This window comes from Lolium perenne, chromosome 5, assembly GCF_019359855.2.
Source record: "Lolium perenne isolate Kyuss_39 chromosome 5, Kyuss_2.0, whole genome shotgun sequence".
Lineage (NCBI taxonomy): Eukaryota > Viridiplantae > Streptophyta > Magnoliopsida > Poales > Poaceae > Lolium > Lolium perenne.
The window spans coordinates 174,811,398-174,838,913 of record NC_067248.2 but is presented as its reverse complement, the minus strand read 5'-3'; the positions used below and the strand labels follow the sequence as shown (position 1 = coordinate 174,838,913).

Here is a 27,516-nt window from a genome sequence, read left to right as displayed (position 1 = left end):
GACAGGGATCAAGCACCTGCGCCTTAACGGCGAGGATCAACATAAGGGCCCTCGCGATGCCTCTTGCAGCTGAAGATGCTGGAGCACGAAGTCTCCTTCCTGAAGACGTCGACCTTGAAGCCGTCATCCTTAGGGGTGAAGACGATCGCGTCGTCGACGTGGAGGCCAAGCCTGGCGGCGAACTCGCTCCAGGACTTGATGAAGCCGACCCGCTGGGCCATCCACTGGAGCTGCACCTTCCACTCGCAGCGCTCGCCCATGTACAAACACACCTTCACCGGTGGGCCATTATTCTTCAGCTTGTACTTGATTATCAGGAGTTGCTCCATGTAGGGCGGCACGGCGAGGGCAAGGAGGTCCGGGCTCTCCACCTACACGAAGAATGCCGGCACCCGCTGCCTGGGAGCGTGCCCCAGTCAGCAGGACGGCCGGCGTGAACCCTTAGTGCGGTGATCTGCCGGTGCGCTTGCATGAACCGTTCATTGGGGTCACGAAGCCATGTCCCTTGCGTCCAGTATGGGCCCTTCCGGGAAGGTTTCCAGGAAGAGCCAGTTTTGCAGATGCAATGACAATGCAAAGTGTTAGCCAGTTCTGCAGATCAATTCCATGATGGCCATGACAATCACAACAAGATCGTCATGCCAATGGCAATGTCCATGATGGAGCTCCATGAAAGGGCATGCCAATGCCAATGGCAATGTGAAGCTCCATCATACGGCATGCCAATGAAAAGTCCATGATGTAGTGCATGCCATTGTCAAGTAATGTCATGGACTTGACATTGTCAAGCAATGTCATGGAGCTTGGCATTGTCAAGCAATGTCATGGACTTGACATTGTCAAACACTGTCATGGACATGGACAAGACAATGTCAAGTTCATGATGGAGCTTGAGCTTGGCATGGTCATGACATGCAGCGCACATTGATATCAATCATATCTACATTCACATCAATCAGACAACTATCTGATCGACAATGTAATCGAATCGATCTACACTAGCATCTATCAGATGAGGGAGCGCATGAGAGTACTTACGATGGGGTGGAGTGACAACGGCCTTGTCGGAGGAGGAGGAGGACGTGCACAGACGCTGACAGGTCCTCGAGGAGGTCGCACTCCAAATCCGGGTGGAGGAGGAGGCGGAGTCAGAGCGTGGGTCGTTTGGTAGGGCGCCGGTGCCGCGGTCGGGAAGCAGCGCCGATGGAGCTGTCGGCTGCCAATGAGCACGTGGTCAGCCGAACGATGGCGACGCGACGTGTGGCGGGCCATTCAGAGCAGCCGGACGCGGCATGCCCCATGGCATCGGCGCGTGCATTGGGTCGATGCGAACCCCCGTGGGGGCTCCATCTCCCTGCTGAAGCCCGGTGCACCAGTCGCCATTGCCACCGCCATCGCCGAGGGAAACCCTAGGGGGCAGGGTCAAAAACCCCCGGAGTCGAGGGATCCGCCGGTGGAATCCAGACGACATGAAGATCGGCGATGGCCGTGCTGCGAGTTGTGATGCCGGCCGTCCTCGTACTCGCGAACGGCGATGGCCGATTCAGCACAGGTACGCGACCGACATCGATCTGCACCGCCGAATCGCGGCCGCCGGCCTCGTACTCGCGGACGATGCGCAGGATCCCCTCGTGCAACGTCGTGACCGTCGGCCGGACGGCGGGATCCATCGACGCTGGAGCGGAAGGAGGCGAAGAGGCCATGGGCGGCGGTTGATGCGACAAGGTTGTGAGTGTCAGTGAGAGGAGTGAATGGGGAGAGAGAAGGAGGGAACCGGTGACTGGAAGTGAGGAGCGAGGGCCAAGACAACATGTTGTTTCCCGTGCTTCTCCACGCGTGCAACCGTCGCACGAGGGCGTGCAAAAATAGCACGACAACGGGACAGGCCCGCTGGAAACTGCCGATTCAGGCATTCCTCCAGGGCCTTCCCAGGGGTGCTTTGAGAACCGGTTAGCCACAACGCGGAGGGCTTACAGGCAACTAAACGGGCCGATTTTGGCTGGGCCCGATGCGAGCCAAGGGCTGCGCAGCCTACCGAACGCGCCCATATTCTCTCATGTTTCTAGTGCACATGCACATGCTACTCGAATTTTGATAAATCATACATGCAAGTGAAATGAGGATTATCTGTCAAGTTAGAACCCGTATACATCCAGTGCAGAGTAGCATCATATCATGTTTATATCATCGATGTGCAGAGTAGCATCATGTCATGTTTATATCCACACTGATACTCAGGGCTGTGAGTGTATCACCGAAACATCATCATGTTTATGTCCACATCGCAGAAAAGACAGCTATCAAATGTTGATGGAACAAGTCACCGATCACAGGCTGCCTTATCAAACTGGTAGCAAAGCCCGCTGCAACTCATCCTCCGCTTGAGCATCATGTACAACAGCAGGCGCTAGACTGTGGCGCCATCCTCTGAACAGATTGAAGACACGCTGCATAGAAAAGGCAAACACCAAAACTGTGAATTTGCAGTTCATCATACGAATCAAATGGCATTGTAAAAATAAGTCATACCTGACAACTAGGAAACTGAACTGGTGGAAGCTTTGGGACACGTACAGAGATAGGCTGCATAGAAAAGGCAAACAACAGAACGGTGAACTTACAGTTCATCATAGTATGAATCAAATAACATTATAAATAGCCCTTACCTGACACCTAGGAAGCCGGACTGATGGAAACTTTGGTACGCCTACATATGCAAACCATATGTACGCTATGCCAACAAACATTGCTGCCCAATGGCCCCAAAATAACCATGTGAAAAGATTATCCTCTGGCAAGCATTTGCAAAGCATGTAATCTATGAAAGCAACCGTTGAACCAACCGTCCATAGAGTTAGCATAGAAACCGCTGCTGTACATCTTCTTCCGTGACCAAACAAAGACAAAACCAAGCCCAGCAACCATACGCTCACAAATATCACAAAAAATAATACAACGGCAACCTTCTCATTGCTTTGATTATTTGTGTGCTGAATAATAGCCATCAAGCTTAACCGCTGATCCGATTTCTCTTCAGAAACTTGATACCTCGGGAAAAATATCAAAACTTGTGGCATAGCGAAGAATACACAGTCGACAAGCATCTTGTTGAATTTTTCCATTAACTTCTCCTCCTATAGTATATAATGGGGTAGAAATCAAACGACTGATAGTTTCTAACAGGACATGTATACTTGATGCAAAGGAATACTTAAACGACCAGTACAAAAGATCACTTAAACCATAAGTACAGAAAAAAGAGAACAAAATTAACAACCTGGAAGACTCCTGCTGATCCTGTATCAGAATTTGGCGCTGAATCAGGTTCTGGTGCATTGCCTCCACTTGTTTCTTTTTTGGACTTCTCCCTTACATTTTCCCCCTCCTACATCACACATGAGGTAGAAAGAAAACAACAACATTTCGTTCAGCACATATATGCCTAATGCAATAGTATATTTAAACCAGTAATACGAGAGAAGACACAGTAGGTAAAAACCTTCAAGTTTCTAACAGAATCATGCACTGCCTCAGCTTTTAGTGGCCCAATGTCATGTGCACTTATGCTTCTATCTTGAACGGCTGCAATATTATGCTGAGATAACTCTTCCAGTTTCTGCTCAAGAATAGAATTCCAATGAAACAAATATTGAATTGTTGCTGCAGAAATTTCACATTGACGGCAAGTCAAGACCTGCGGCAAACCAACCAAGACATAGTACAACTTAGCAAGAGTTTAAAATCAAAATATCAAAAGAGCAACTAAATTAATTGCACCAGTGTTAACAGCTAGAGTAATACCTCGTGTGTCATCCATCGATCTGTGCTAGTTCCATGCTCATGGTGCAAAAGACCAAACTGGCTTCCTCTAGACATGTTAGCTGCACGATCGAACACAAATATTAAGTTACTGCAGAGAAAAACTGCTCTAAAGTGTGTATACTTCTATGGAGCACAGTGTAGCACAATCTTCATCACAGAGTAAAGATACTAGTTCCCAGAAGCTGGCACTGATGTGGTATTTACAATAGTAGCTTTAAGTAATTTTGGTCAATAGCACGCAATGATAGTCCATGGCATCAAATTTTACTGAAGGAATTTCTCAGTACAACAAAATAGGATTTATTTTTTCCTACTATACATATACTGCTGGTGCTAGCAGAAGCTCACCTGCAGTTAAGCAAAACTGAGGTGCGCTTGTGCATGAATCAATAAATTGAGGATTAGTGGCATGATCAAATTCCCTGTAAAGATTCATGGCAGACAAAGCGTTACATATTTCATTTTTTGGCACCTGCAAGTGACAAGCCGGTGCATCTGTGCAGGTAAACTTGATCTCAGTTGTAAAATACCTAATAGCTGACATGACGTCTGTTGTTGCATAGATTTGGCTCTTCAGCCCAATTTCAGGAAGCAGAAGAGATGGCTGACAAAGACAAAGAAGCACAATCGAACAAATTAAATATCATATGCCAGTTAAAATTTCTTAGTTTTAATGCATAGGTGAGTAAATTCAGTGCTCAACCGACATTAGAGCAAAAAATATCTAACCACAAGATAGAAATGTATAAACCACAAAGATGCCTAACAGAAATGTGAAACAAAGCCAAAATATTAAAACTGTAGCATTTCTGACCTGAGCAAAGAGCTTGGGCTTGGCGATAAAAAGAGCAAGAGCGTCACTAAGATCATCTGCTTCTTCATATACATTGAAGTTTGTCCCATCCACATTGAGCTCTTGAATCTTAGATCAAAGAGTTAAAGGATCAATTACTCACCCTAGGGCCATTATGAGGAAAACTAGGAATTAGGTATTACTGGGAGGTTTTAGGCCCCTTCCCCTATTATATATAGGGAGAGGCTGATCACCATCAATCCTAACAACATGAAAAAAATTAACTGAATTTCCATTTGGCAGGAAATAACTAAACCATAGATGATGAATAGCCTTATCTATGCTTGGTAGTTGGGGTACTATGAATATAAGTAAACATAAGTAAGATTAATTCACAGGAAGAAGTAGTCACAAATCAAGAAAAGTGCAAAAAAGAAAAGTCCCAGATTCCTGTAATATCAAGGACTGTTTCTTTAATCAAGCATCTTGTCAGAAGATTACTTAGCAATCTGTCAGTATTCCTCCAAACTTATATTATAGGTTGTGCACGTGACAGTCTTTTCCCAATCCAGAGAAGTACTAAAATATCAAACAAAACGCCTAACTTGTTTACGTGCTCTGATGATGAAATTTTCTTTCAACAAGGTTTTATGTCAATGGAAATAGTAAGGTTCAGGTTGGAAATAAGACCAGTGTAGCTCGTTTCCAAGATCTTTCATACCAATACTTTGTGGATAATACAAAGCACTTTACAGTATCATGATTACTCGATAATGCAAGTAAAATTCAACAGAGGAATCAAAGGAAGGTAAGAAAAGTGTTTACCCTGGGATGATGCTGATGGAAAACTGATTGCCCTTGAGGGTAATATGCTTCTGTCGTGTTCTTCTGATTGATAAGCAGCATATTCGAGTGTTGAGCATTCAGATTCATCAGATAACTGCGCAGTGGTGGAATGCAGCAGACAGCGTTAAACATTGCTGGTATCAAGAATACAATCGGGGACCGCAATAAATCAACTGTAAATACCAAAATTACAGGATGCCAAGATTAATAGCCAAACACTGAGATTCACAGCATGGTTATTCTTTCTCGAATCAGCGAGATAAACAGAAGTGCTTACATCGGTGGACCAGAATGCAGGCAAATGCAGGGCGCCTCACCTCGCAAGCCGGCCGATGTTGATGGTGCAGGAGCGGAAAGGGCAGAGGAACGCTGGCGACGCCAGGTGCACGTAGCCTTCGGCGACAAGCCGCTCGAGGAAGTCGCGGAGGGGGTCCCGGAGGTCTCCGCCGCCGTGGCCACCCGACGCATCGACCGCAGACGGGGGCGCGGCGCATTGAGGCGGCAATGTTGGCCACCCCGCGGCGACGCCAGACGCTGCCGACGCCACGCCCACGTACCCGTACCCGTTGACGACCAGCCACTCGAACACCTCGCGGAGGGAGACTCGCAGTCGCAGGTCTCCGCCTCCGTGGCCATCGGACGGGAGGAGAGCAGGCGGGTAAGCGGCGCAGCGAGGCGGACGCGAAGACGAGCTCGCGCCGACGCAGGACGCGACGGGCTCCACGCCGTTGGCAACCAGCCACTCGAACACCTCGCGGAGGGAGACTCGCAGTCGCAGGCCTCCGCCTCCGTGGCCATGGGTCGGGAGGAGAGCGGGAGGGGAAGCGGCGCGGCGAGGGCGAGGCAGACGCGAAGACGAGCTCGCGCCGACGCGTGACGCGACGGACTCCACGTAGCCGCTGTCGACCAGCCACTCGAACACCTCGCGGAGGGAGACTCGCAGCTCTCCGACTCCGTGGCCATGGAGCGGAAGGAGGGCCAGCGGGGAAGCGGCGCAGCGAGGCGGAGGCGGAGACGAACTCGCGCCGACGCAGCGTGCTGCGGACACCAAGTCCACATGGACGTCGGCGTGGAGCCGCTCGAATACCTCGGGGAGGTCGCCCCCGTCCCCGTCGCCGTCACCGTCGCCGTACGCAGCGACCGCACGCCGGGATGCTGCGCAGGGAGGCCGCGGAGACGGAGCCGAGCGCGCCCCGACGCCACCCGCGACGCCGGGCTCACCACCACCCGCCGACGCCATCGCCGCCGGTGCGCGAGCAGCACGCGCCCGCGCCTTGTTCCCGCTCCGGGGCTCCCCGCTTCGAGAGGCTAGCTGGAGGGAATGAGGTCTTCTAGAAGGTTCCAGAGGTGGTTTATTTTAGGAGGCCGGGCCGAGCAGGAATAAGCTTTTTTTTCCTTTTGAAGAAGGCCAAGCAGGAATAAGAGTTCGATTTATTCGAGGAAGAGACAAGACGGAGGCCCGGTCGCCTGGGCCCACATGTCCGTGTGGTTGAAGGCCCATCGTTCCAGTTTTGGCGGGCTGCAGCGTTCCACTGGCAGCTGTTGGGCTCGCCGTGGATTGCTCCGTGCGGCCCACACAATATCCATCTTCGTATTGGTCAGGATACTACTGAGTTGGAAATAATATCCCCTGCCCCTGCCTTTCAGTCGCTCAAAAGGCATATCCCGGAATAAAATTGTTGGCAAGGGACAATTGCATTTTGTGCCTGCCCCATGAAGACCACAAAGCACCTCAGCCTAAGCGGCAAGGATCCTTTGTGTACCGGACTGTAGCACCTACTTGTGTGATCTTACTATGAAACAGAGGTACTACCTCCGGCCCTAAATATTTGTCGCTACTTTAGCCGAAATATAGGCTAAAACAGAGGTACAACTTTAATAAACCGCAATTTCAAATTTTCTCAGCTTCGTTCAACTTATTCCGAAACTGACCAGGTCATGGAAGCCGTCACTCACCGAGGGGGGCAAATACTATTATCAGACATTGTTGGTCTATCAAATATGCATGGAATCGTGGTTTCTTCAATCTAATTTTACTAATGTTTGTATGTGGCAGTCTTGGCCGGATAAATTTAGTTCATGACTTTTTTTCTCAACAAAAGTTGAGTGTGTCACCGAAGAAGCTCAAAAAACATGACACAATTAAAGCAACATGTTGGATGACTTTATTAAAAAGCTTATACACCCTACTGAAATAAATGAAAACAAACAAGGTGGACATGGATCTCTTCAGAGCATCAAGCATCAACTATGATCACGATTGAAGCAGAGAGAAAAATGTTTTCTGGCATGACAATCGGAGCAAAAGAGGGTCTCTTAAGCTGCTAACTCTCTATTATATAAGATCGCTCAAAGAAAGCAAATGATTGTTAGGACAGAGGCAGGCCGACAATTGTATTAGAGTTGTCGCTAGGGTCAACACAATTGAAAAGCTTAAACAAGTCTAGCACCTTTGGAGTTGCATTTCAAATGTCCAGTTTGGCCTGACGAAGATGAGTCTAATATCGAAAATGAATGACTACCGCCCATAATGGTTCTTCCCATTGGCGGACGCAGCGGGTGTGCAGGGTGTGCCATTGCACACCCTGGAATTCTGAAGAATTTTTTTTACCTGCTCTTTTTCAGATTGAAAATGAGGCCCAAGAGTCCAAAACAGCCCAATATGCCAATTAAGCTACCAGCCTAGCACGAGACAAGTTCCAATCATTCGATCCCCAGGTTCCAGCTCCAGGGAATTTTACAATTTGCCACATTTTTCTTTGCACTTCTATCATTAGCCATTTTGTGTCTCACTGACATGTGGTGGTCATGTGGCGAATAATAAACGCTTCAAAGAAAAGTGTGGCAAATCATAAAATATTCCTCCAGCTCCATCTCACGACCTTGCCGCCCGCACTGGACGCCCGAAGTCGCCGTCGCCGCCTCGCCGGACGCCGGCCCCTGCCAGCCTGCCTCCCTCCCCTCGCCAGCCTCCACTTACCGCCGCTCGCCCTTCGTTTCTCGCGCAGCTCGCCGCTCGGCCAGATCGAGTCTGCATGTATGAATCCCTAAGTTCTCAACCTATTTCTAATTTATTCCCATGTGTTTGGTTTTTTGATCATGTTTCTTACTTGTTCAATATTATTGGAGTTTCTTGCAATCGTCATGACATGCTTCGAGATGTTAGAGCTCAGAAAGTTTATGAAGCACTTGAAATGGGTGAAATTGAAAGTGGAAGTGGATTGAATCAAGAAATGGGTTTATCTAGACCCGGTGATACTCGGTGGGGTTCTCATTTTAAAACCATCCTACACATTGTTGATATGTACTCCACAATCCTTGAAGTGCTTGTAAGGATTGGAAAGGATCCTTCTCCAAAGAGTGAGTGGTCAAGAATACGTGAAATTGCTGCCGCATTTGAATCATTTGACTTTATTTTCAATCTTCACTTGATGCTTGTTATTCTTGGATACACAAATGACTTGTCTATATCTCTGCAAAAGAAGGATCAAGATATTCTTAATGCAATGGATCTTGTTAGATTGGCAAAGGATCAAATGCAACGTATGAGGTCTAATGGATGGGAAGGATTTCTTGCAAACGTGACATTGTTTTGCAACAAACATGGCATTGGAGTTCCTTCACCGGAGGATAATTACGTGGCTCATGGTAGATCACATCGGTATTATGAAATACAAACAAATGATGATCGGTGTAGAAGAGAAGTGTATCTTGGTGTCATTGATCAAATTATTCAAGAGCTTGATAATCGGTTTGATGAGGTTAACATGGAGTTGCTTATTTGCATGTCGGCTTTGAATCCCCTCAATTCATTTGCTTCTTATGATGCACAAAAGGTAATGAAACTTGCAAGCTTCTACCCCAATGAATTTCCAAGCTTGTCTTTGATAAGGCTTGAATTCCAACTTGATACCTCTATCAATGATATGAGAAGGGATGATAGGTTCAAATGTGTAAATCATCTTGGTGAGCTCTCTATTAAGCTTGTTGAAACAAACAAGCATGTTGTTTATGATCTAGTCTACTTACTTCTCAAGTTGATATTGCTCTTACCGGTGGCAACGGTGAATGTTGAAAGAGCATTTTCTTCAATGAGTCTAGTGAAAAACAAGTTGAGAAATAGTATGGGTGATGACCTCTTGAACTATTGTTTAGTGACATTTATTGAGCGAGATGTGTTCTCGAAAGTAAGTGAAGATGACATAGTTGAAACCTTCATGGGAATGAAAGAACGTAGATTTACCAAATCCAAGTGATGTAATTTTCTATATTTCATTTCATAATGTAAGACTTGGTTAATGTTTTGAGCTATTTGTATTGGAATCATGTAAAACTGAAACCCATGTGTTGATCTACAATGTTGTGTATCACATTAAGCTATATATGCTATTGATTTGGCAAACTAAACCCACGCCAATCCTTACCATTGGTCACTCGAATTACAAGCCTAATTTGGAACATAATAAAGGTATTTTTCTTCTTCAAAACTAAGCAGTCCGATCTCCGGTTAGTCAGATCCATGCATCTAAGATTCAAGCTAGCCATCCACTTTTAAAAAGGTATTCTAAAAAACTGCTAAAGATAGCTTAGTAAACTCTTTTCTGATCTGTTCTATTGGGATCACTTCTGCTTATTCGCGTAGAGAGGCATATTTCATTCGATCTTCATAGCACATGGGGTAGTGCGAACTTTTTTTTTGAAGGTTTGCACACCCTCCAATTCTTTCCTGGGTCCGCCACTGGTTCTTCCCGTTTTCATCTGTTTTCTGGAATTGCAGCACATGAGAGATTATTATGCCAACCATTGTCCATGACACCACCCCAGAAATGTCACAACTAGGGGTGCAGCCAAAAAAATTGCTGCGTGCGGGCATTGTCACATACTCAAATTTTGAAAATCACGTAGAATATTTAAGGAAAATATTTAGATTTTTCGAATATCCAAATTAATGTTTTAGTCCCTCTCTAACGTGGATCTTCCCTGCGTGAGAATCCACCATACAGGACATGTCCTGCACACATGCACCCTGTGGAACATTTGGAAGGAGAGAAAATGATAAATCTTAGACGCATGACCTACATCGAAGGTACACAACCAAGTGTTAATATTGGCTAGGGTACCTTTCATTTTTTTCTTGCCTTCGCAAAGTTTCTCTGTAAAAATAGGTTGAAAATAAGTCGGTAACCCATAAGTATGTTTTAGACCTAGTCCTTTTGTCGGCTTTAAAAGTAAGCTACCCTTACTTCTCTCATAAGCCATCTAGTTTATTAATCGGGACTTCTAAACTAATTATTTTATAACTAATTTAAAAGCTCCAAGTAATAAGCTGGATGGCTCATGGAAGAAGCTGGTAAAGGGCAGCTTTTAACCTTGTACTGGTTCCTTGGGAAAAATAAAAAGCACAATCAGTCCATACACACATATTGCAACACAGCATCCGACTTAACAGAAGATCCGAAGGCACTGGCTAGCCACTCTAAAACCAGACAGAACACCGAAGTCTCAGCCTCTCCCGAGAGGCCAAGCAGAAATGGCGGCTTCCTGCATGTTCGCCGTCTCTGCTCCCTTCGCCGCCTCCTCCTCCTCCTCCAGTTCAGCTCGCCGCTCCAGGTACCAGCACCGCAATCAGCTCCTGCCTCCACCAGTCTGCATTCGATTCGTGCGCGCGCGCAAGGACTGACCCCTTGGTGTTGTTCTTTGGTTTTGGCGGGGTGTGCGCAGGCGATTCCGGGTGGTGGCCATGGCCAGCGTGGGGCAGAAGGTGTACGCGCCGGGCGTGGCGGTATCAGAGGGAAACGGCGGGCTGCCGAAGATCAGCCTCAAATCTCCGCAGGGGAGGTAAATTCTGGTTTCGGGTGATTTGGGGATTCTTCAGCTGTATTACTATCAGTCTATGACTTACAAGCAAGTAGATAATGCAGCATGAGTAATATCATACTCTATTGTGAAAAGAAAAAAATCGCTGTACAATTTCTTCTAGTGCACTGGTTTCCACGGTGAAGGCTAAAAATCAAGAGAAGAAACATATTGTTGAAAATAGTGAACTGATGGTTTGATATTCCACTGTGGAAGTTATGGCAGTAGTGCCTCATGGGTTGATGGTTCATTGTTTCGAATTAGGCACCATAGAAGATGAAATGGTGGCACATCAGAGTCCAACACTAAGTAATCCTGGTTCCACTGTGCCAGCATGGTAATGAAAGCTTTGAAATATAGTTCAGTTGTGTGCATAAATGTCAGAAGTGACTGCTGCGTAGCCTATCATGGCTTCTGTTAGGTTATTCCTAGAGTTATTCTACTACTGCAACAGAATGTGCTATCTAGACTTCTTTTTACCTTTGCAACAGCTAATTGTGTACTCATTTATGCATGAAGTGAGGCTGAGATCTATCTCTTTGGAGGATGTGTCACCTCTTGGAAGGTCCCCAGTGGAAAGGACCTGCTCTTTGTCAGACCAGATGCTGTGTTCAATGGTCAGAAACCCATCAGGTCGGTATCAAGATTAATTGGATAGAATTAGAGAACGTCATGATTTAACTGATAACTAACCATTTCTTTTTCTGAAAGCAGCGGTGGAATTCCACATTGCTTCCCCCAGTTTGGGCCTGGCGCAATTCAGCAGGTTTGTACAACCATTTTTCTATTGCATCCTATGCAGATCAGCATAGAACCTAATATAATTTGTGATTTGCGATCATAACAGCATATAAGATTTCACAGACTCCGTCCCATCAAATGAATATTAGCAAATCTGTTACTGATGTCACACAGAGCTATGAACCATGTCTAGTACTAAATCAAACAGTTGTTGCATCTCAGTTTAGCCCAAAACATGACCTGCACTCGGGCAACTATCATACATTCTTGAACTTGTATATATATAATGTGACATCACTAGCCGATGTTGTATAGCTGTGCTGTGAGAAAATGATTTCCGTAATGTTCATGCCATCCATCAGCTGCAATAGAATGAAACATTTTTGCAGCATATTCTTCTGTAGTAATCAAGGCATTTTTATTTTCTTACAGCACGGATTTGCTAGGAACGTGAATTGGTCTATCACTGATTCAGAAGTCACCGAAGGAGATCCAGCTGTAACCTTGGAACTAAAAGACGACTCATACAGCCGTTCAATGTGGGATTTTAGTTTCCATGCTTTATACAAGGTAAAACCCTGCTAGTACCTATGTTCCTTAGTGCACTCTATATGTTCAACCATAAGCTTCTCAATGCTACTCAGAATAATTGACATTCCAATCTTGCCCCTCTGCAGCATATGAATTTGTGCTTGTCTAATCATTTGTAGGTTACACTGCACTCTACAAGCCTGTCAACAACCCTGACAATAATTAATACTGACGATAAACCTTTCTCATTCAACTCAGCACTCCATACTTATTTCAGTGTAAGTTGCAGGGTTGTGAACAAAGCCAAACTGATTTCTGCTTGCTACACTATATTCACATGAATCGCCTAATTTTTTTTTACAGGCTTCCATCGCTGGTGTTTCAGTGAAAGGTCTTAAAGGTAGTAAGACTCTCAATAAGGATCCTGACCCTAAAAATCCTCTGGAGGGCAAAGAAGAAAGGTCAGTTTGGGCTGGTCAGCTAGTCCAGTCTTAGTTACAAACTTACATTTATATATCCACATTACTAGTTTAAAGCATTTAAACTCCCAGGGTCTCATATTCTCCCAATAACTTCCCAAAATAATCATCTCGTTTTTCTCTCTATGGTGTGCACTACTCGGTGCTGTTGCATTTCTTATTTTTATTGTCCCAATATATTAAATAGATTTAGTTGTTAATTTCGGAAACAAATATGCACTAATTGAAAAAACTTATCCTAGTGTCAGCTGTTGTGCATAAAGTAAATATCTAGAGATGATCATGAACGGCTTCATGTGATACAGGGAAGAGGTGACCTTTCCAGGATTTGTAGACTGCGTTTACCTTGGTGCACCGAGTGAGCTTACCCTGGACAATGGATTGGGTGACAAAATTGTCATCTCAAATACAAAGTATGTTTAATTTCAGCAAACCAGTTCATCCCTCTTCAGCGCTGCAAAGATCACATGATTAAATTGTTTTTAATTTTTGAAACACAGTTGGTCAGATGCAGTGTTGTGGAATCCTCACTTGCAGATGGAAGCATGTTACAAAGATTTTGTCTGTGTCGAAAATGCAAAGGTACGAGGCCTAAGTGCATATACACAATATATATATTAGCATTTGTATACTCTCCACATTCTTGAATGGAGGCGATTGCATAATTTTGGCTGATGGTATGATCGGTTGCATTATGTAGATTGAAACAGTACAACTGGGTCCTAAAGAATGTTGGGTGGCAGAGCAGAAAATTGAGTTAATCTGAAGCTAATCAGTGCAAAAGAATACGCGGAGAAAGGGCCCTGTTTTTTTACTTTCTGGCAATGTGAACATAATGCCACTCCCAATATACTTAGGTCAACTTATGCCTTCATATGAGATGTTTATAAGTAAATTAATAAATTAAGTTCTTATTTCCTTCTCTTGGATGGTCAGCTGTCTTGCATGTTCTACTCATAGCATGTCCTTCAATGTACAATTGGTGCGACAAGGGTTAAATATTGAATAAGATACGGTGAACATTTTCTTTCTTCATGTATTTAGATCTAGACAATATAGTATGCACATATTGTGGCTCTTCGTGCAGAAAGAGCTGCTCAAATCTGAGATAAATCAGATACGTTCAAAGGATTCCCCTGATACAAGCAATAGGGTGCTTCCTTTGCTGAATTGTGGTCATTAGGTGGTTCAGCACTGTGTGGAATGTTTTTTTTTTTTGCTGGAAATGTAGAATGATTTTTAACACCTGCTTATTACACATTCATGGATCAACGACTTGGCATAAAATAATGACTCCAGTCTGGATGACTAGGGATCGGATGTTCTAAACTTGAGGAGTCAATATCATCATTAATATGAAAGAATCTAGACAGGTATCTCAAAAAGCAATTTGTAGTATCATGACTCCACTATGTTTTATAAATATATCGCGATACAAATAAGTGGTGTCTGTTTTTACTTGATCTCCATGAGTTGGATCTGGCTAGTATGCTAGAAACTGAACTATCATCATATTCATATGATTCCCAACCAAGAGACACAATTATTAGAAGTTTGGATATCACTAAGCATATATTATTTTGTTGACGAAAAAACGAAACATTACATCCCAGCTCTAATCTAGCTTAACTTGAGAGCAATGGGCAGAGTAAAAAGTGGAGACAAACTAATTTACAAAGGGGAAGCGCATACAATGACCGGTCTTCAGTCCCGGATTGCAACCAACCAGGTCAAAACTGGCAAAAGGGTTTTGTTCTCTGTGTGCAACCCAAGTAGCAGCTCTAGTTCAAAAGTTCTATATAGGACGGGTTTCACAGGTTGATCCAAACCGTATCTCAACACCCATAGTTACAGCTCAGGGCGTCGGGTCATTCAATCCATAAACTCGTTTTGCTGAGTCAAGTGTATTGGCAAGAAGCATTGCAATGGTGACTGGTCCCACTCCACCAGGAACTGGAGTTATAGCAGAGGCCACAGTCACTGCTTCTTCAAAGCAGACATCTCCGGTCAATCGATAGCCATAATCACTATCTGGATCCTGAAAAAAAAAAGGCCAGGACTGGTTAGGGCTAAGTAGGACAACAAAATACGTACCACATTGGTAGTTATTTAACTTCGATAATTAGAAGGGAGAAAGAAAGGGTTATGCATTTGAAGTTAAGACTCCAATTTGCTACTTGGTGATGAATTACCTGATCAAATTTTGAAACCTCCAATGAAACTCGGGCTATATTTGTACATATACTAGGAACTGTGACGATTTGATAGATTAAATTGCACAACCATCTAGGATGTGTGTTTCTAAAATTACCCTGTTGTGCACCAAGGGAAAATCTAAAACATAGACTAACAAGAAAACCAATATCAGCAAACAAATTTGCAAGTATAATCAGAACTAGTGGACTGAAGCAACCTTCACATCATCAAACTAGGACGCTTTTACCTAAACTGAGCAAACAATAGCACTGATGCTGCAGCAATTATGAATCAAGCTTCTTGAGCAAAAGAATGATAGACATCTGTTATTACCTCAACTGGGTTTGTCCCAACATCAATCACAACTGCACCTTGCTTTAACCAGCTCCCTCTTACAAGGTTGGCCACTCCAGCAGCTGAGATTACAATGTCAGATTCACGGGTAATCTCCTCTGGGTTTGCTGTGAATGCATGGATAACACTTACAGTGGCATGATGTCTCTGGGCAAAGTAAATGAAGTTAAAATACATTCATCATATAGTAATGCAGTTAAAACTGCAGGATGACCGTTGATGAGTATATTTTACAACTTTTACCTGTAAAAGTAAGGAAGTGGGTAATCCAACAACTTTGCTTCTCCCAATAATAGTGACATGCTTTCCCATGAGATCAATACCAGATTGGAGCAATAATTCGAGGCAAGCTTTTGCAGCACAGGAAACAAACAAAGGTTTCCGGCTTCTGAGGGCAAGATTACCAACATTTAGGGGGTGGAAACCATCAACATCCTTGTCTAGGCTAATGGCGTTCAGAATTTTTTCCTCATCCATATGCTGATTGACACAAAATCATAGCATGAATGGACGGCTTGATGGTGCATTATGTCAGCAAAGCTTGGACATAAAGACAAATCTTGACAATGAAAATTAAAGTTCAAATAATATACAACTGATTTTTTCTATTTATTGGCATGTGAACAGAAGTACTTTGCATCAGTCATCAAATCAGTTCTCTAGTCTCTAAATGAAAAGGTTTTCATGATATGGATCTATGAACTAAACAAAACATCATGCTTTACTAGGGCGGCAATCAGAAAGGTAAAATACATTACCTGTGGTAGTGGTAGCTGAACAAGGACGCCATGAACTGACGGATCTTCATTGAATCTCGATACAGAATCCACCACCTCATCTTCTGTGCAATTCTCAGGCAATTCCGCCAACAAAGATTTTATTCCAACTTCCTCACAACCCTTTACTTTGAATCTCACATAGGACTGAGAGTCCTTCCTATCGCCTACCAATACGACAGCAAGGCCAGGAACATGTCCTACTGCATTTTTCATTTGACGAACTTCCTCAGAAATCTGTAGCCTTATGTCCTCTGCGATGGACTTGCCATCAATAATGGTCGCCGTGGACTCACAATCAACTATGAAAACAACAAAAGTACATCAGAACAATAAATCATTAGCACAAGATGGCTCAACAATAATGAGATAGATAGCTTCTATGGCAAACCTTGAAATTTGACTATGTCATTTCATCAAACATACATAGTGATACTACAGCATGCCAAAAAGCACTACTTTAGACAGCAAGGGTTCAGCTTGCTCAAGTAAATCTAAGAAAAAAAAAATCCAACTGGTGCTTGGAAGTTACGAACCAAATCGAAGCATCTAATACGAACCGTTATAGGCAAGCTAGCAAAGAACCTTAACTTGCATTCTATTTGAACCCACATTTTTATCCCACAATGCATCAACAGTTCCACTTTGAGAGGACAGAGCTCAAAACTTCCTCTAAGATAGAACACAAAAGTTTCAGAGGGCAGGATCTGGAGTTCTGGAAATGGGTTCTGCACCAACACACGAATTGACAGCAAACGCTCTAAACATATCAAATAATATGAAATGTGTTCTCGAAGTTGATACAGCTAATCCTGATAACATTTAATGTTTTGTACAACATGTACTCACAAAATCATGACCCAAGAAGCGCACGCCAAGGATAACAAGGAGGAGGCTCTAAGCAGAGATTAGCAAGTCTCTAAGACCCGCTCACCTGCAGAAGCTCGAGGAGGAGGCTGCCTCGCCGCGGAGCGCGGGGCTGGGTCCCAGGTGTCGCTGATGTCAGGTCCAAGAAGGCGGGTGCTACTGCTCCTTCGCCGCCGCGTCCTCGCCTTATCCTCCTCCGCTGCCGCTGTAGCCTCGTGGAGACCGCGCGCAGCACGATGGAGCAAGGAGGTGACAGGCGGGGTGGAGCGTCGTCTAGTGGCGGCGAGCAAGGCCACGGCGGCGCCGCCCATCTCCGTCGAAGCGCTTTGTCCAGACGCGGTCGCCGCTCTAGGCCGACCGAAGAGATATTGATGGGCCTTTTGGGCGTGGGCTCGTCAAAGCGGGTATTCTTTTGTTTCTAAACAAGAAACAACCATGTTACCCTAAAAAAAAACCATGTTACACCTTTCAAAGTCCACTTTGGTAGCTTTGGATGCAATTTGGGGATTTTGACTTGCAATAATCCCACTCAAATACTCAATCCCACCAAATCAATCAAGCCCTTGATTTATGAAAAAAAAAACTTTCGATTCAAAATAATTGCCGAAAAATCAATGTATCTATACACTAGATATATCTATTTTGGGGCAATTATTTTAAAGAGGGAGTATAAACTGAACTTGAAAGATCAAACTATAAAGTCAAATACATTTTTTTCGGAATAAGTGGTTCATACCTTGTCTTGTGAATCGAATCGATGCATACGATCTCTTCTATTCCATTATTCTTCTGTTTCGTTTATTCAACAATGACTAGCAAAGATTTTACAATGAACATAAATACCAGAGTCATCAAACACAACGACACCATCAACTAGCACAACGGTAGAGGACAAACAAGGCCCCAAACAATCGTCACTTACCGGCCAAATATAAAGAGCGCGCCTCATGTGCACGCTCTTGAAGTTGTCTTCGCCATCTTCCGTCAACTCATCTCTAGAGTGTAGAACATCGTAAAGACCCTTGATAGGTCTGTGATCGACGCTCACACGACACCAAACATCCCCTCCACCTTGCACTAGCCCATCAATACACATCCGCTGCTGATACCTGTTGCGCCATAACACCGAGACCCGTCGTGGATGAAGCAGTCGATGGCACACCGCTCCACCTCCTCGAACACCAACATCTGTCACCAGTCTCACAAGTTCCCGGGAGGGAAAACAACGCTAAGCTTTGCCAACGTCCGACCCAAAATCCACTTCCAACGGGCCCAACTTGATTTGGACCTTCTTGTCCACCTCATACGGAGCTTAGCCTAGGTCCAAGATGCCCACCGAAGGATTTAGAGATACATATCCCGTCAAGGTGCTTGAGGTTGCGCCACGAGAATGTCCATGTGGTCGTCGAGGTACACTGCACCCCGCTGCCCCAAGGGAGCATCACACTGCAGCGCCGTCAAACTCTAGAAGTAAACCGTCTATGGGTGGGGGCCATTCTTGTCGAGATCCACCAGAGGAAGTTCGTTGCCACCTTCCGCGACACGGGCTTTGGTCGGCTGCATCGTCTGGCGGCAGCTATGCGGTTGGGAGGACGGAAGGGATACGAAGCGGCCGACGGCTAGGTGTTTCCCGTGTCGCCCTAGAAGACGGCTCAGGGGTATTAATTGATTTTAAGCTTCTAAAATTTGACTAATTCTATTAAAATATTAATCAACATTTACAGTGGAATGAGTTTTGTAATTCATCACTAAAGTATATTTTCGTCAGTAGATATTAACATTTTTATAGACTTTGTCAAATTTAGAAAAATATAACCAATTATAAACTTCGTAATTGGAGGAGGGAGTATAACAAACGAAAAAGTGGTTCAGTCGAGTCATTTACCAAAGGTTTAGCTAATTCTCAGCCAGACTTAAACAATCAACCGATGCTCCCTTCCCGCCATCTCCGCGCCGCCGCGCGGCAGAGAAGCCACCGCCCCCCAGCCGCCGGAGAGGCATGTTCCGGAAAGATCGACGCAGATGTGATCCGGCGCAACAAGTCCATCACCGCCCACATGCGGGCCGGGCGCGTCGGCGAGGCCGAGCGCCTATTCGACGCCATGCCCCTCCGCTCCACCTCCACCTACAACGCCATGCTCGCCGGATACGCCTCCAACGGACGCCTCCCTGTCGCGCTGTCCCTCTTCCGCTCCATCCCACGGCCGGACACCTTCTCCTACAACACCCTGCTCCATGCGCTGGCGATCTCGTCGTCCCTCACTGACGCCCGTAGCCTGTTCGACGAAATGCCCGTGAAGGACTCGGTGTCATACAACGTCATGATCTCCTCTCACGCAAACCACGGGCTTGTATCTCTTGCGCGGAAGTACTTTGATCTCGCCCCGGAGAAGGATGCCGTCTCATGGAATGGCATGCTTGCCGCTTATGTCAGGAATGGACGGATTCAAGAAGCAATGGAGTTGTTTAATTCAAGGACGGAGTGGGATGCCATTTCCTGGAACGCCTTGATGGCTGGGTATGTTCAGTTGGGCCGGATGGCAGAAGCGCAGGAGCTTTTTGACAGGATGCCGCAAAGAGATGTTGTTTCTTGGAATACTATGGTGTCAGGTTATGCGAGGGGAGGGGATATGGTGGAGGCTAGAAGGCTGTTCGACATGGCACCCGCGCGGGACGTATTCACATGGACGGCAGTAGTGTCTGGGTATGCACAAAATGGAATGCTGGAGGATGCCCAGATGGTGTTTGATGCCATGCCAGAGAGGAACGCTGTGTCGTGGAATGCAATGGTGGCAGCATATGTCCAGCGGAGGATGATGGAGAAAGCAAAGGAACTGTTTGACATGATGCCCAGCAGGAATGTGGCGTCATGGAACACAATGTTGACAGGGTATGCTCAGGCAGGGATGCTGGATGAGGCAAGGGCAGTTTTTGACATGATGCCTCAGAAAGATGCAGTCTCCTGGGCTGCAATGTTGGCTGCATATGCACAAGGTGGTTTTAGTGAGGAAACCCTGCAGCTGTTCATCCAAATGGGGCGGTGCGGTGAGTGGGTCAATAGGTCCGCATTCGCTTGTTTGTTGAGCACGTGTGCTGACATTGCTGCACTTGAGTGTGGAATGCAGCTGCATGGGAGGTTGATTAAAGCTGGATATGGGCTGGGAAGGTTTGTTGGGAATGCACTTTTAGCTATGTACTTCAAATGTGGGAACATGGAGGATGCTCGCAATGCATTTGAGGAGATGGAGGAGAGGGATACAGTTTCATGGAATACTGCGATTGCGGGTTATGCACGTCATGGTTTTGGCAAGGAGGCACTTGAGGTGTTTGATATGATGAGGATGACATCCACCAAGCCAGATGATATTACTCTAGTAAGAATGCCTTTCCTTGAACTTTGTTTTTCAACCATATCTTTCAGAAAAGTTGCTTTAGGTGCAATATGTGCCGCTAACAAATCAATTCGTCGACAATTATACTGTACCATCAGGTTCACTTGCTTTTAGTAAAACATTTACAGGAATATTCATCAGAGATTTTGCCTAGTTTAGTAAGACTAATAGGAATTAACAAATACAACTTGCTTTTGTGTACTCTGCTTATGCTTTTTCATTAATTCGACTTTCAGGTTGGAGTGCTTGCGGCTTGTAGTCATTCTGGCTTGGTTGAGAAAGGGATTTCGTACTTTTATTCGATGCACTGCGATTTTGGTGTGGCAGCAAAACCTGAACATTACACTTGTATGATAGACCTTCTTGGACGGGCTGGACGATTGGATGAAGCAGAGGGCCTTATGAAGGACATGCCATTTGAACCAGACGCTACTATGTGGGGTGCATTGCTTGGTGCAAGTAGGATTCACCGCAATCCTGAACTAGGCAGGACTGCAGCTGAGAAAATATTCGAGTTGGAGCCTGAAAATGGCGGCATGTATGTCTTGCTTTCAAATATATATGCATCTTCTGGTAAATGGCGTGATGTGGGGAAGATGAGAGTTATGATGGAGGAGCGCGGTGTGAAAAAGGTGCCTGGATTCAGCTGGATGGAAGTGCAGAACAAAGTACACACTTTCTCAGTTGGTGACTGTGTGCACCCTGAGAAGGAAAAGATATATGCTTTCCTGAAAGACCTTGACATGAGGATGAAGAAAGCTGGCTATGTATCAGCTACAGAAATGGTTTTGCATGATGTGGAGGACGAAGAGAAGGAGAACATGCTAAAGTATCACAGCGAGAAGCTTGCTGTTGCTTATGGTATTCTAAACATCCCTCTTGGGAGGCCTATCCGAGTAATAAAAAACCTAAGAGTATGCGGAGATTGTCACAATGCTTTCAAGTATATCTCTGCAATCGAGGGCAGGCTGATCATACTGCGGGATTCTAACCGCTTTCACCACTTTAGAGATGGTTCTTGTTCATGTGGTGATTACTGGTGACATCTTAGTAGAATCTAATGTGAAATATTCCTGATGGACACTGAAGTTGAGAGGACAAAACAATGATTATGCAATGCAGGGTGCAGACAGAAATTAGAAGGCATTCTGATGACTGGATCTGGCCATCCAGACACTAGGCCCACTGCTGCAGTACTGCTTGAAAGAATATGTTTGTTTGTGATCGCCACATTTTGGGTTCCCAATTTACTCGTGAATGCTGAAATGGGAGGGGGGAGTATTTACAAAGTGTACATTCCATATGATTCTATCTCATGCGATCAAAATTTGATCAGCAGTAATCTGTGGAACTACTGAAGTACTGCTTGAAACAATATGTTTGTTGGTGATTGCAACATTTTGGGCTCGATGGGAGGGTGGGAGAATCTGCAAAGAGTACACTTCCTATCACATGTGATGGAAGCCTTAGTGAGCAGTATTTTGTGGACAGTCCTGCACCGAACTCGGTGGAGGCCATTGATGGCGTTGGCCGATTCATTTGGCGTTGAACTAAGTCAGGGCTCTATTCGGTCAGCTCGGCTTATCAGAATCTTTTTGCCAGCAAGGTCGATGTTTGGAAGCCAATCTGTGAATCCTGGGCACCTTTTAAGTGCATATTTCTTCACATGGTTAGCGGCGCAAAACCGGTGTTAGATGGCAGACCGTTTTGTGAAGCGAGGGCCAGATCATCCTGCGGTTTGCCCTCTTCATGGCCAGGACAAAGAATCAATCTCACAGTTGTCAGAATGCGGTTTCGCCGACTGGTCTGGCACTCAGATCTGGCTCGATATGGTCTTCACTCTTCAGGTCATTACTCCCAGCCTGATGATCAGTTTCTTAACTGGTTTCAGGGCGCAAACTGCATGGAGATTTGCTGCACAGCCACAAGACCGACCGATGGCTCCTAGGCGTGGACCTTTGTTGTAGGTTTAGTTCTGTTCTAATGGCTTCTAGTTTCTTAGGGTTTTTATTTGTTTGTTTTGCTGTCGGGCCTAGGTGCCTGTGTTGTAGGTTTAGTTCTGTTCTAATGGCCTCTAGTTTCTTAGGTTTTTTCTTTGTTTGTTTTGCTGACGGGCCTAGGAGTTTTTGTTTCTGTTTTTTTGCTCTTATTCTGTCTCGATGTACTTTTGTTTTCTTGATGCCTTCTTTCTAATGAAAAACTGTCCACAGTCAGTTGTGTGTTTCTGGAAGAACATTGGAGTTTGGGCATGAAGGTATAACCCCTGAGGGCTTATAAACAGCGTCACATGTTAGTTCTTAGGTGACAAGTACTGTATTGAAAAACAACGTATTGCAAGTCAGTCAGGCGAGTGATGTTTTCGCTTTTGAGTGTATATACCTCTTTATTTTGAAATGCATCTTTGATATCTATATCTATACCTACCTAATAATAAATAATAATAAAGTTTCCTTGGTTTGGTCCGTCTTAGATGCGCTTTCGTCCAACCTTGAATACGTCTTCTTAAGTCGACCGTGGCGAAGGTATTTTTCGTGCGTGGTCCCGACTTGGCTTGCTTAGCCCAATCACATCGCTCGCCGCAGGAGCCGTACGCGGAGAAAACTCCTGGTTCCCTCGTTCTGTTTGGCCGTCCATGTAGTCTCGTCAGTATATAAGTTATGACCGTATCGATCGGGTATAGTTTTCCTTCCTCTTTCCCCTGGTTCTCTCTATATATACACGTGAGTTTAGGATGAGAGATCCACCACCAGGAAAACTACCCGATGCCTGCCCTAAACCACTTTGCTGCAAATCTTCGTCCATATATTGGCCGGGCGTCTGCAGCGCTGTGCGGGGCACCTTGAAGCTCACCCGATCCGACGTTCCAACGTCGCGGCCTGCCGGCCGCCTGTCTGCGGCGCGTGAGGTGAGGTCTACCAGGCGCAGGAGGAACGGCCGCCCGGTCCTTCATACTTGGATCGCATCGTCGCGGTGACGCCGGCCAGAGCTTGCCGGATCAGCTCCCCACGAGGCCACAATCTCTATTGCGGTGTATGGCGGCGGTGGATGACGGGCGGCCGGTTGCACGCGTGCCTCTGCGATTCCTCCGTGTCGCTCATGTGGAAGTCGAACTCATCTGTCGGCTCTGCCGTCCCTGCCAGAGGTCCCCCGACCCAGGCCAGCGCACAGCGCACGCGAGATCCCGTCACATGGATAGCCCTGATCTCGGGTAGGCTCACAGAACGGACGGGCAAGGAGTCTCTGGATGTATACGACGAGATCGTTCCGTCTGGGTGCGGCCGCTTGCAGCCACAACGACCTGGTCGACGCCGAAAGGCCTCACTTCACGTCGATGCAGGCCGATCACCACATCGTGCCCGGGCTGGACCATAACCTGTGCATGGTCGACCTTCTAGGCCAAGTTGGACGCCACCGTGTGGAAGTGGCTGCTCGGCGTTTGCCGGACACACGGAGCTCGTTGAGCATGCAACCGTGATGGTGTGTAAGTGGACACGAATAGAATGGAGTGCGTCCTAGGCCAGTGGGCCGTACGCAATGAGGTTGAACGAAAGGAAGAGTGACTACTGCCAGGCGTACGTGAGCGAAATCATACCTACACGGCTACACATGCTCTTGCATGAATTGGCCCTCCGTTAGTGGTACCGCCGTGATGGCAATCCGCACGGAGCTGCTTGGACATGCATGCCGGCTGTTTTGTGTCTGCGTTGCCGTGATACTGCAGAGCAACATTGCTGCATTGGACATATATAGCATATGGCTTGCTCTGATAGCACAGCAGGGATGGATGCATGACCTTCTTGAATTCGAAAACGAGGACGGAGCGACGGTGTCAGAAGGCAGAAACTTCGTATGTTTGCTATCAGTATGTTCCCAACTCTAGAGTCCCGGCTTGACCTCAAGCCGATCACGATCTCTTCGATTTTGTCTACTGTGCACCCGTCATTCAACAGGAACGGGAGCAGCTTTCTGGTATTTGTCGATGTTGAATTGGCAGATATTACGTATATTTGCTCTCAGTACCAGTTGTAGGGATGAACGGAAAGACCTCACAAATAGCAAAAGAAGATAGTCTTCAGTCATTATATTATTTATGCACTTCAAGTCTTCAACCATTTAGCATTTGGAAGATCAAACGTTCCAAAGTAATGGGCATTATTACAGATATGCTACACTTTTCTCTATTATTCCTCCGCTCTAAATTAATATGTGTTTTTTTCATGCTTTTAACTTTTTTTTGTAATATATCAGTGCTTAAAATTTCACATGATTGCAATGTCTCGAACATGTTTTCAGGTTTGTTTTCACATTCATAAGATGACAGTGTCCACAACGAATTTGGTTGTGACTTGTGAATACTACATTGCATATGTCACCTTCGGGAACACATGCATCTCGGGCATATCAAGCACTTCCCGGTTGTCGGACATGGCTATCTACTCGTGCATCCAGGGCTAAGGTCACATAACGGAAAACAGCACGATGACCTTTTGAAGAACGAAACAAGATGCCAAAGGCAGCTCAGGAACGGCTCAAATTAATCCGTTGCAACGCACGGGCAATTTTCCTAGTATTTTAAAATTTTCAAAAAGAATCAGACGAAAAAAAAAATTGTATATCTTCACATGTTACATGTGGACAAAGTCTTTCCATGAAAAATCGACTTGTTATTTGAGCTACATCAAAAAGACAAAATTTGATTTTAAAAATAAAGACATGCTTTATCTTTTTTACAACGGCCACATGAAGTATCATTTTTTTGTGGAACTGTACGAACGCACGTAGATTGTCAAGATATGCATGTGAATTTTTGTTATTGGTAGCTTTTAATAATTAAAAAATATGTTTTTTTTAGGTGAAGAGACCATATGCACCAAGGAGCTAAATTGAATTTTGGGTCAGCGAGAAACTTTAAGTTCTCTAACTACTTTGCGTTCTTGTTGATGATACTCAACAGGTCCTTGGGATACTCATCCTATAGATTCAACTGGTCATGACATACTAATTTTATGTTTTTCTATTCCTACAATTTTCCTATCCTATAAATTTAAAGTACTAAATGAAATCACACTCATTTATTTATAGGATTCAATTAAACATGACAGTCGAGAGATCGATCGTGCGGGATACTAAACGAGATCACGCGCGTGCATGCAAGGACAAATTCGAAAATTGTCTGATTTCTCCTCTCCACCGATCACTGCCTAAATAACTGGCTGAGATTTTTACACCTTAATCTTTGGGTCGGAGGGAGTAGCACGAGTCTCCACATGAGATCTAAGAGCATCTCACCCGCGTCCCCCAAAGCATCCTTCAAAGGGATTTGGGGCGTTTCGGACAAAAAAATCGTTCCTACCCGCGTGTTTCAAAGGATTTTTTTGTCCGACACGACCCAATATGGTGTCCGGCCCCCGAGTCCGTCCCTGCTACACATGGGACGCTCCGGGCTCGCCGGACACAACGAAAAACGAGACGAGGAGTGGCGGGACCGACGTGTCAGCGGCACAGGAAAAATTTGTCCCCCTCTCCTGCCAAATCGCGCCTCTCCCGCCACATCGCGCCTCTCCCGCCACGCATTTCTGCCCTCCCAACACATTTTACCTTATCCCGCCGATTCATTTCACCCTCTCTTCGTCGCTACTCTGTTCCTCCTGCCGTCGCTACCCTCACCCCATCCATGGCGCAGCTGTCAACCCCCCAAAAAATGGCCAAGAAAGCGGCCAAGAAGTCGCCGGGCAATGGGACGAAACGGGCGAATGCGCCCTTTACGAAGCCGCAGAAGGCGCTGGCTCCGAAGAAGAAGCCGGAAGGTTGGACCGAAGATCAGTGGCGTCAAGATTGTCTGCGCCGGAAGCTGTCGACGATGGAGCGGAAGGGACGGAGGGCGACACAGCTGGAGAAGAAGGCGTTGGTGGCGCGCGCGCACCACGCGCTGGCTGGGTGTATCGCTGCCACCAACGCAAGCCCATGGAGTACGTCAGCGCCGGTGTACATTCCGGTAGTGGTGTCCCCGTCGACATCTGGGTTCTACAACGACGGCCCCTCCGCCACTCCCGGGTGCGTGACGCCAAACTTATCGCTGCACTACCAGGATACGCTGCCACATGGCGGCTTCAACCCTAACGCTGTCTTCTACTCCCCGGCGTATGGGCAAGCGCCCCAGCGTGATCTAGGACCCGGTGCGGACGGCGCCCCGTTCACTGGCCGCAGGGGCCCGCTCGAATTCGAGGGCGCCGGTGCTGAGGAGGATGATGAGGAGGAGGGAGAGGGGGAGGGGGTGGAGGACGACGACGACGAGGACGAAGAGGACGGCGACGAAGAGGATGACGAGGACGCGGGTGCCGCGGAGGATGGTGATGATCTCGTTGAGGTTGACGCAGCCGGCGTGAGGAAGAAGAAGAAGGCGTCGAGCACATGAGGCTCCAAGTGGACGGTTCTGGAGGATCAATGTCTCTGCGAGTCATGGTCGACGGTGAGCCATGACTCCATCATCAGCGCCAACCAAAAGTACGGGAAGTATTGGGCGAGGATCAAGGCCGAGTTCGATGAGCGCAAACTAATCAACAACGACTACAAACTACAACAAAGTGACAATGAAGAGGAGCCAAAAGGCAGGCGTCAGTGGACATGTTCCATGGGTTCCATCACGAGGTCGAGACCAGAGGCGACAGCGACATCGACGTCAGCGGCGTGGTACGACTCTTTCTTAGCTAATCTGTATGGCCTACATTTTGTTCGACGATGTGTGATTGTGTTTCCTGTTGTTAGTTCGACAAGGCCATGGATATGTACCGGAAGAACTCGGACAGGAAGTCGTTCGCACTGCTGCATTGCTATAGCAAGCTCAAAGAAAATGAGAAATGGCG

The 27,516-nt window shown here is 46.0% G+C and overlaps 4 protein-coding genes across 4 annotated transcripts; 2 read left to right on the top strand and 2 right to left on the bottom strand.

Moving 5' to 3' along the window:
• Positions 1-2,193: 2,193 nt before the first annotated feature.
• On the bottom strand, positions 2,194-6,790 carry LOC127298014 (uncharacterized). The gene is made up of 11 exons (XM_051328020.1): positions 5,779-6,790; positions 5,441-5,555; positions 4,637-4,744; positions 4,353-4,426; positions 4,171-4,244; positions 3,802-3,881; positions 3,500-3,694; positions 3,278-3,385; positions 2,667-3,134; positions 2,530-2,583; positions 2,194-2,447 (listed from the first exon to the last, which is right to left on the bottom strand). The coding sequence occupies exons 1-11, from the start codon at positions 6,699-6,701 to the stop codon at positions 2,343-2,345; spliced, it is 2,304 nt and encodes a 767-aa protein (XP_051183980.1). The 5' UTR covers positions 6,702-6,790; the 3' UTR covers positions 2,194-2,342.
• Positions 6,791-10,913: 4,123 nt separating this feature from the next.
• LOC127300678 (putative glucose-6-phosphate 1-epimerase) lies at positions 10,914-14,103 on the top strand. Its single transcript, XM_051330829.2, has 10 exons — positions 10,914-11,071; positions 11,183-11,299; positions 11,837-11,950; positions 12,032-12,083; positions 12,491-12,628; positions 12,769-12,867; positions 12,953-13,050; positions 13,374-13,481; positions 13,569-13,650; positions 13,769-14,103. The coding sequence occupies exons 1-10, from the start codon at positions 10,992-10,994 to the stop codon at positions 13,832-13,834; spliced, it is 954 nt and encodes a 317-aa protein (XP_051186789.1). The 5' UTR covers positions 10,914-10,991; the 3' UTR covers positions 13,835-14,103.
• A 635-nt stretch (positions 14,104-14,738) lies between these two features.
• Positions 14,739-17,658, bottom strand: LOC127300677 (bifunctional protein FolD 1, mitochondrial). The gene is made up of 5 exons (XM_051330827.2): positions 17,329-17,658; positions 16,377-16,696; positions 15,862-16,098; positions 15,598-15,765; positions 14,739-15,106 (listed from the first exon to the last, which is right to left on the bottom strand). The coding sequence occupies exons 1-5, from the start codon at positions 17,570-17,572 to the stop codon at positions 14,924-14,926; spliced, it is 1,152 nt and encodes a 383-aa protein (XP_051186787.1). The 5' UTR covers positions 17,573-17,658; the 3' UTR covers positions 14,739-14,923.
• A 1,487-nt stretch (positions 17,659-19,145) lies between these two features.
• On the top strand, positions 19,146-22,886 carry LOC127300676 (pentatricopeptide repeat-containing protein At4g02750). Its single transcript, XM_051330826.1, has 2 exons — positions 19,146-20,635; positions 20,890-22,886. Exons 1-2 carry the CDS (start codon positions 19,190-19,192, stop codon positions 21,694-21,696), a joined length of 2,253 nt encoding a protein of 750 aa, XP_051186786.1. The 5' UTR covers positions 19,146-19,189; the 3' UTR covers positions 21,697-22,886.
• Positions 22,887-27,516: the final 4,630 nt, after the last annotated feature.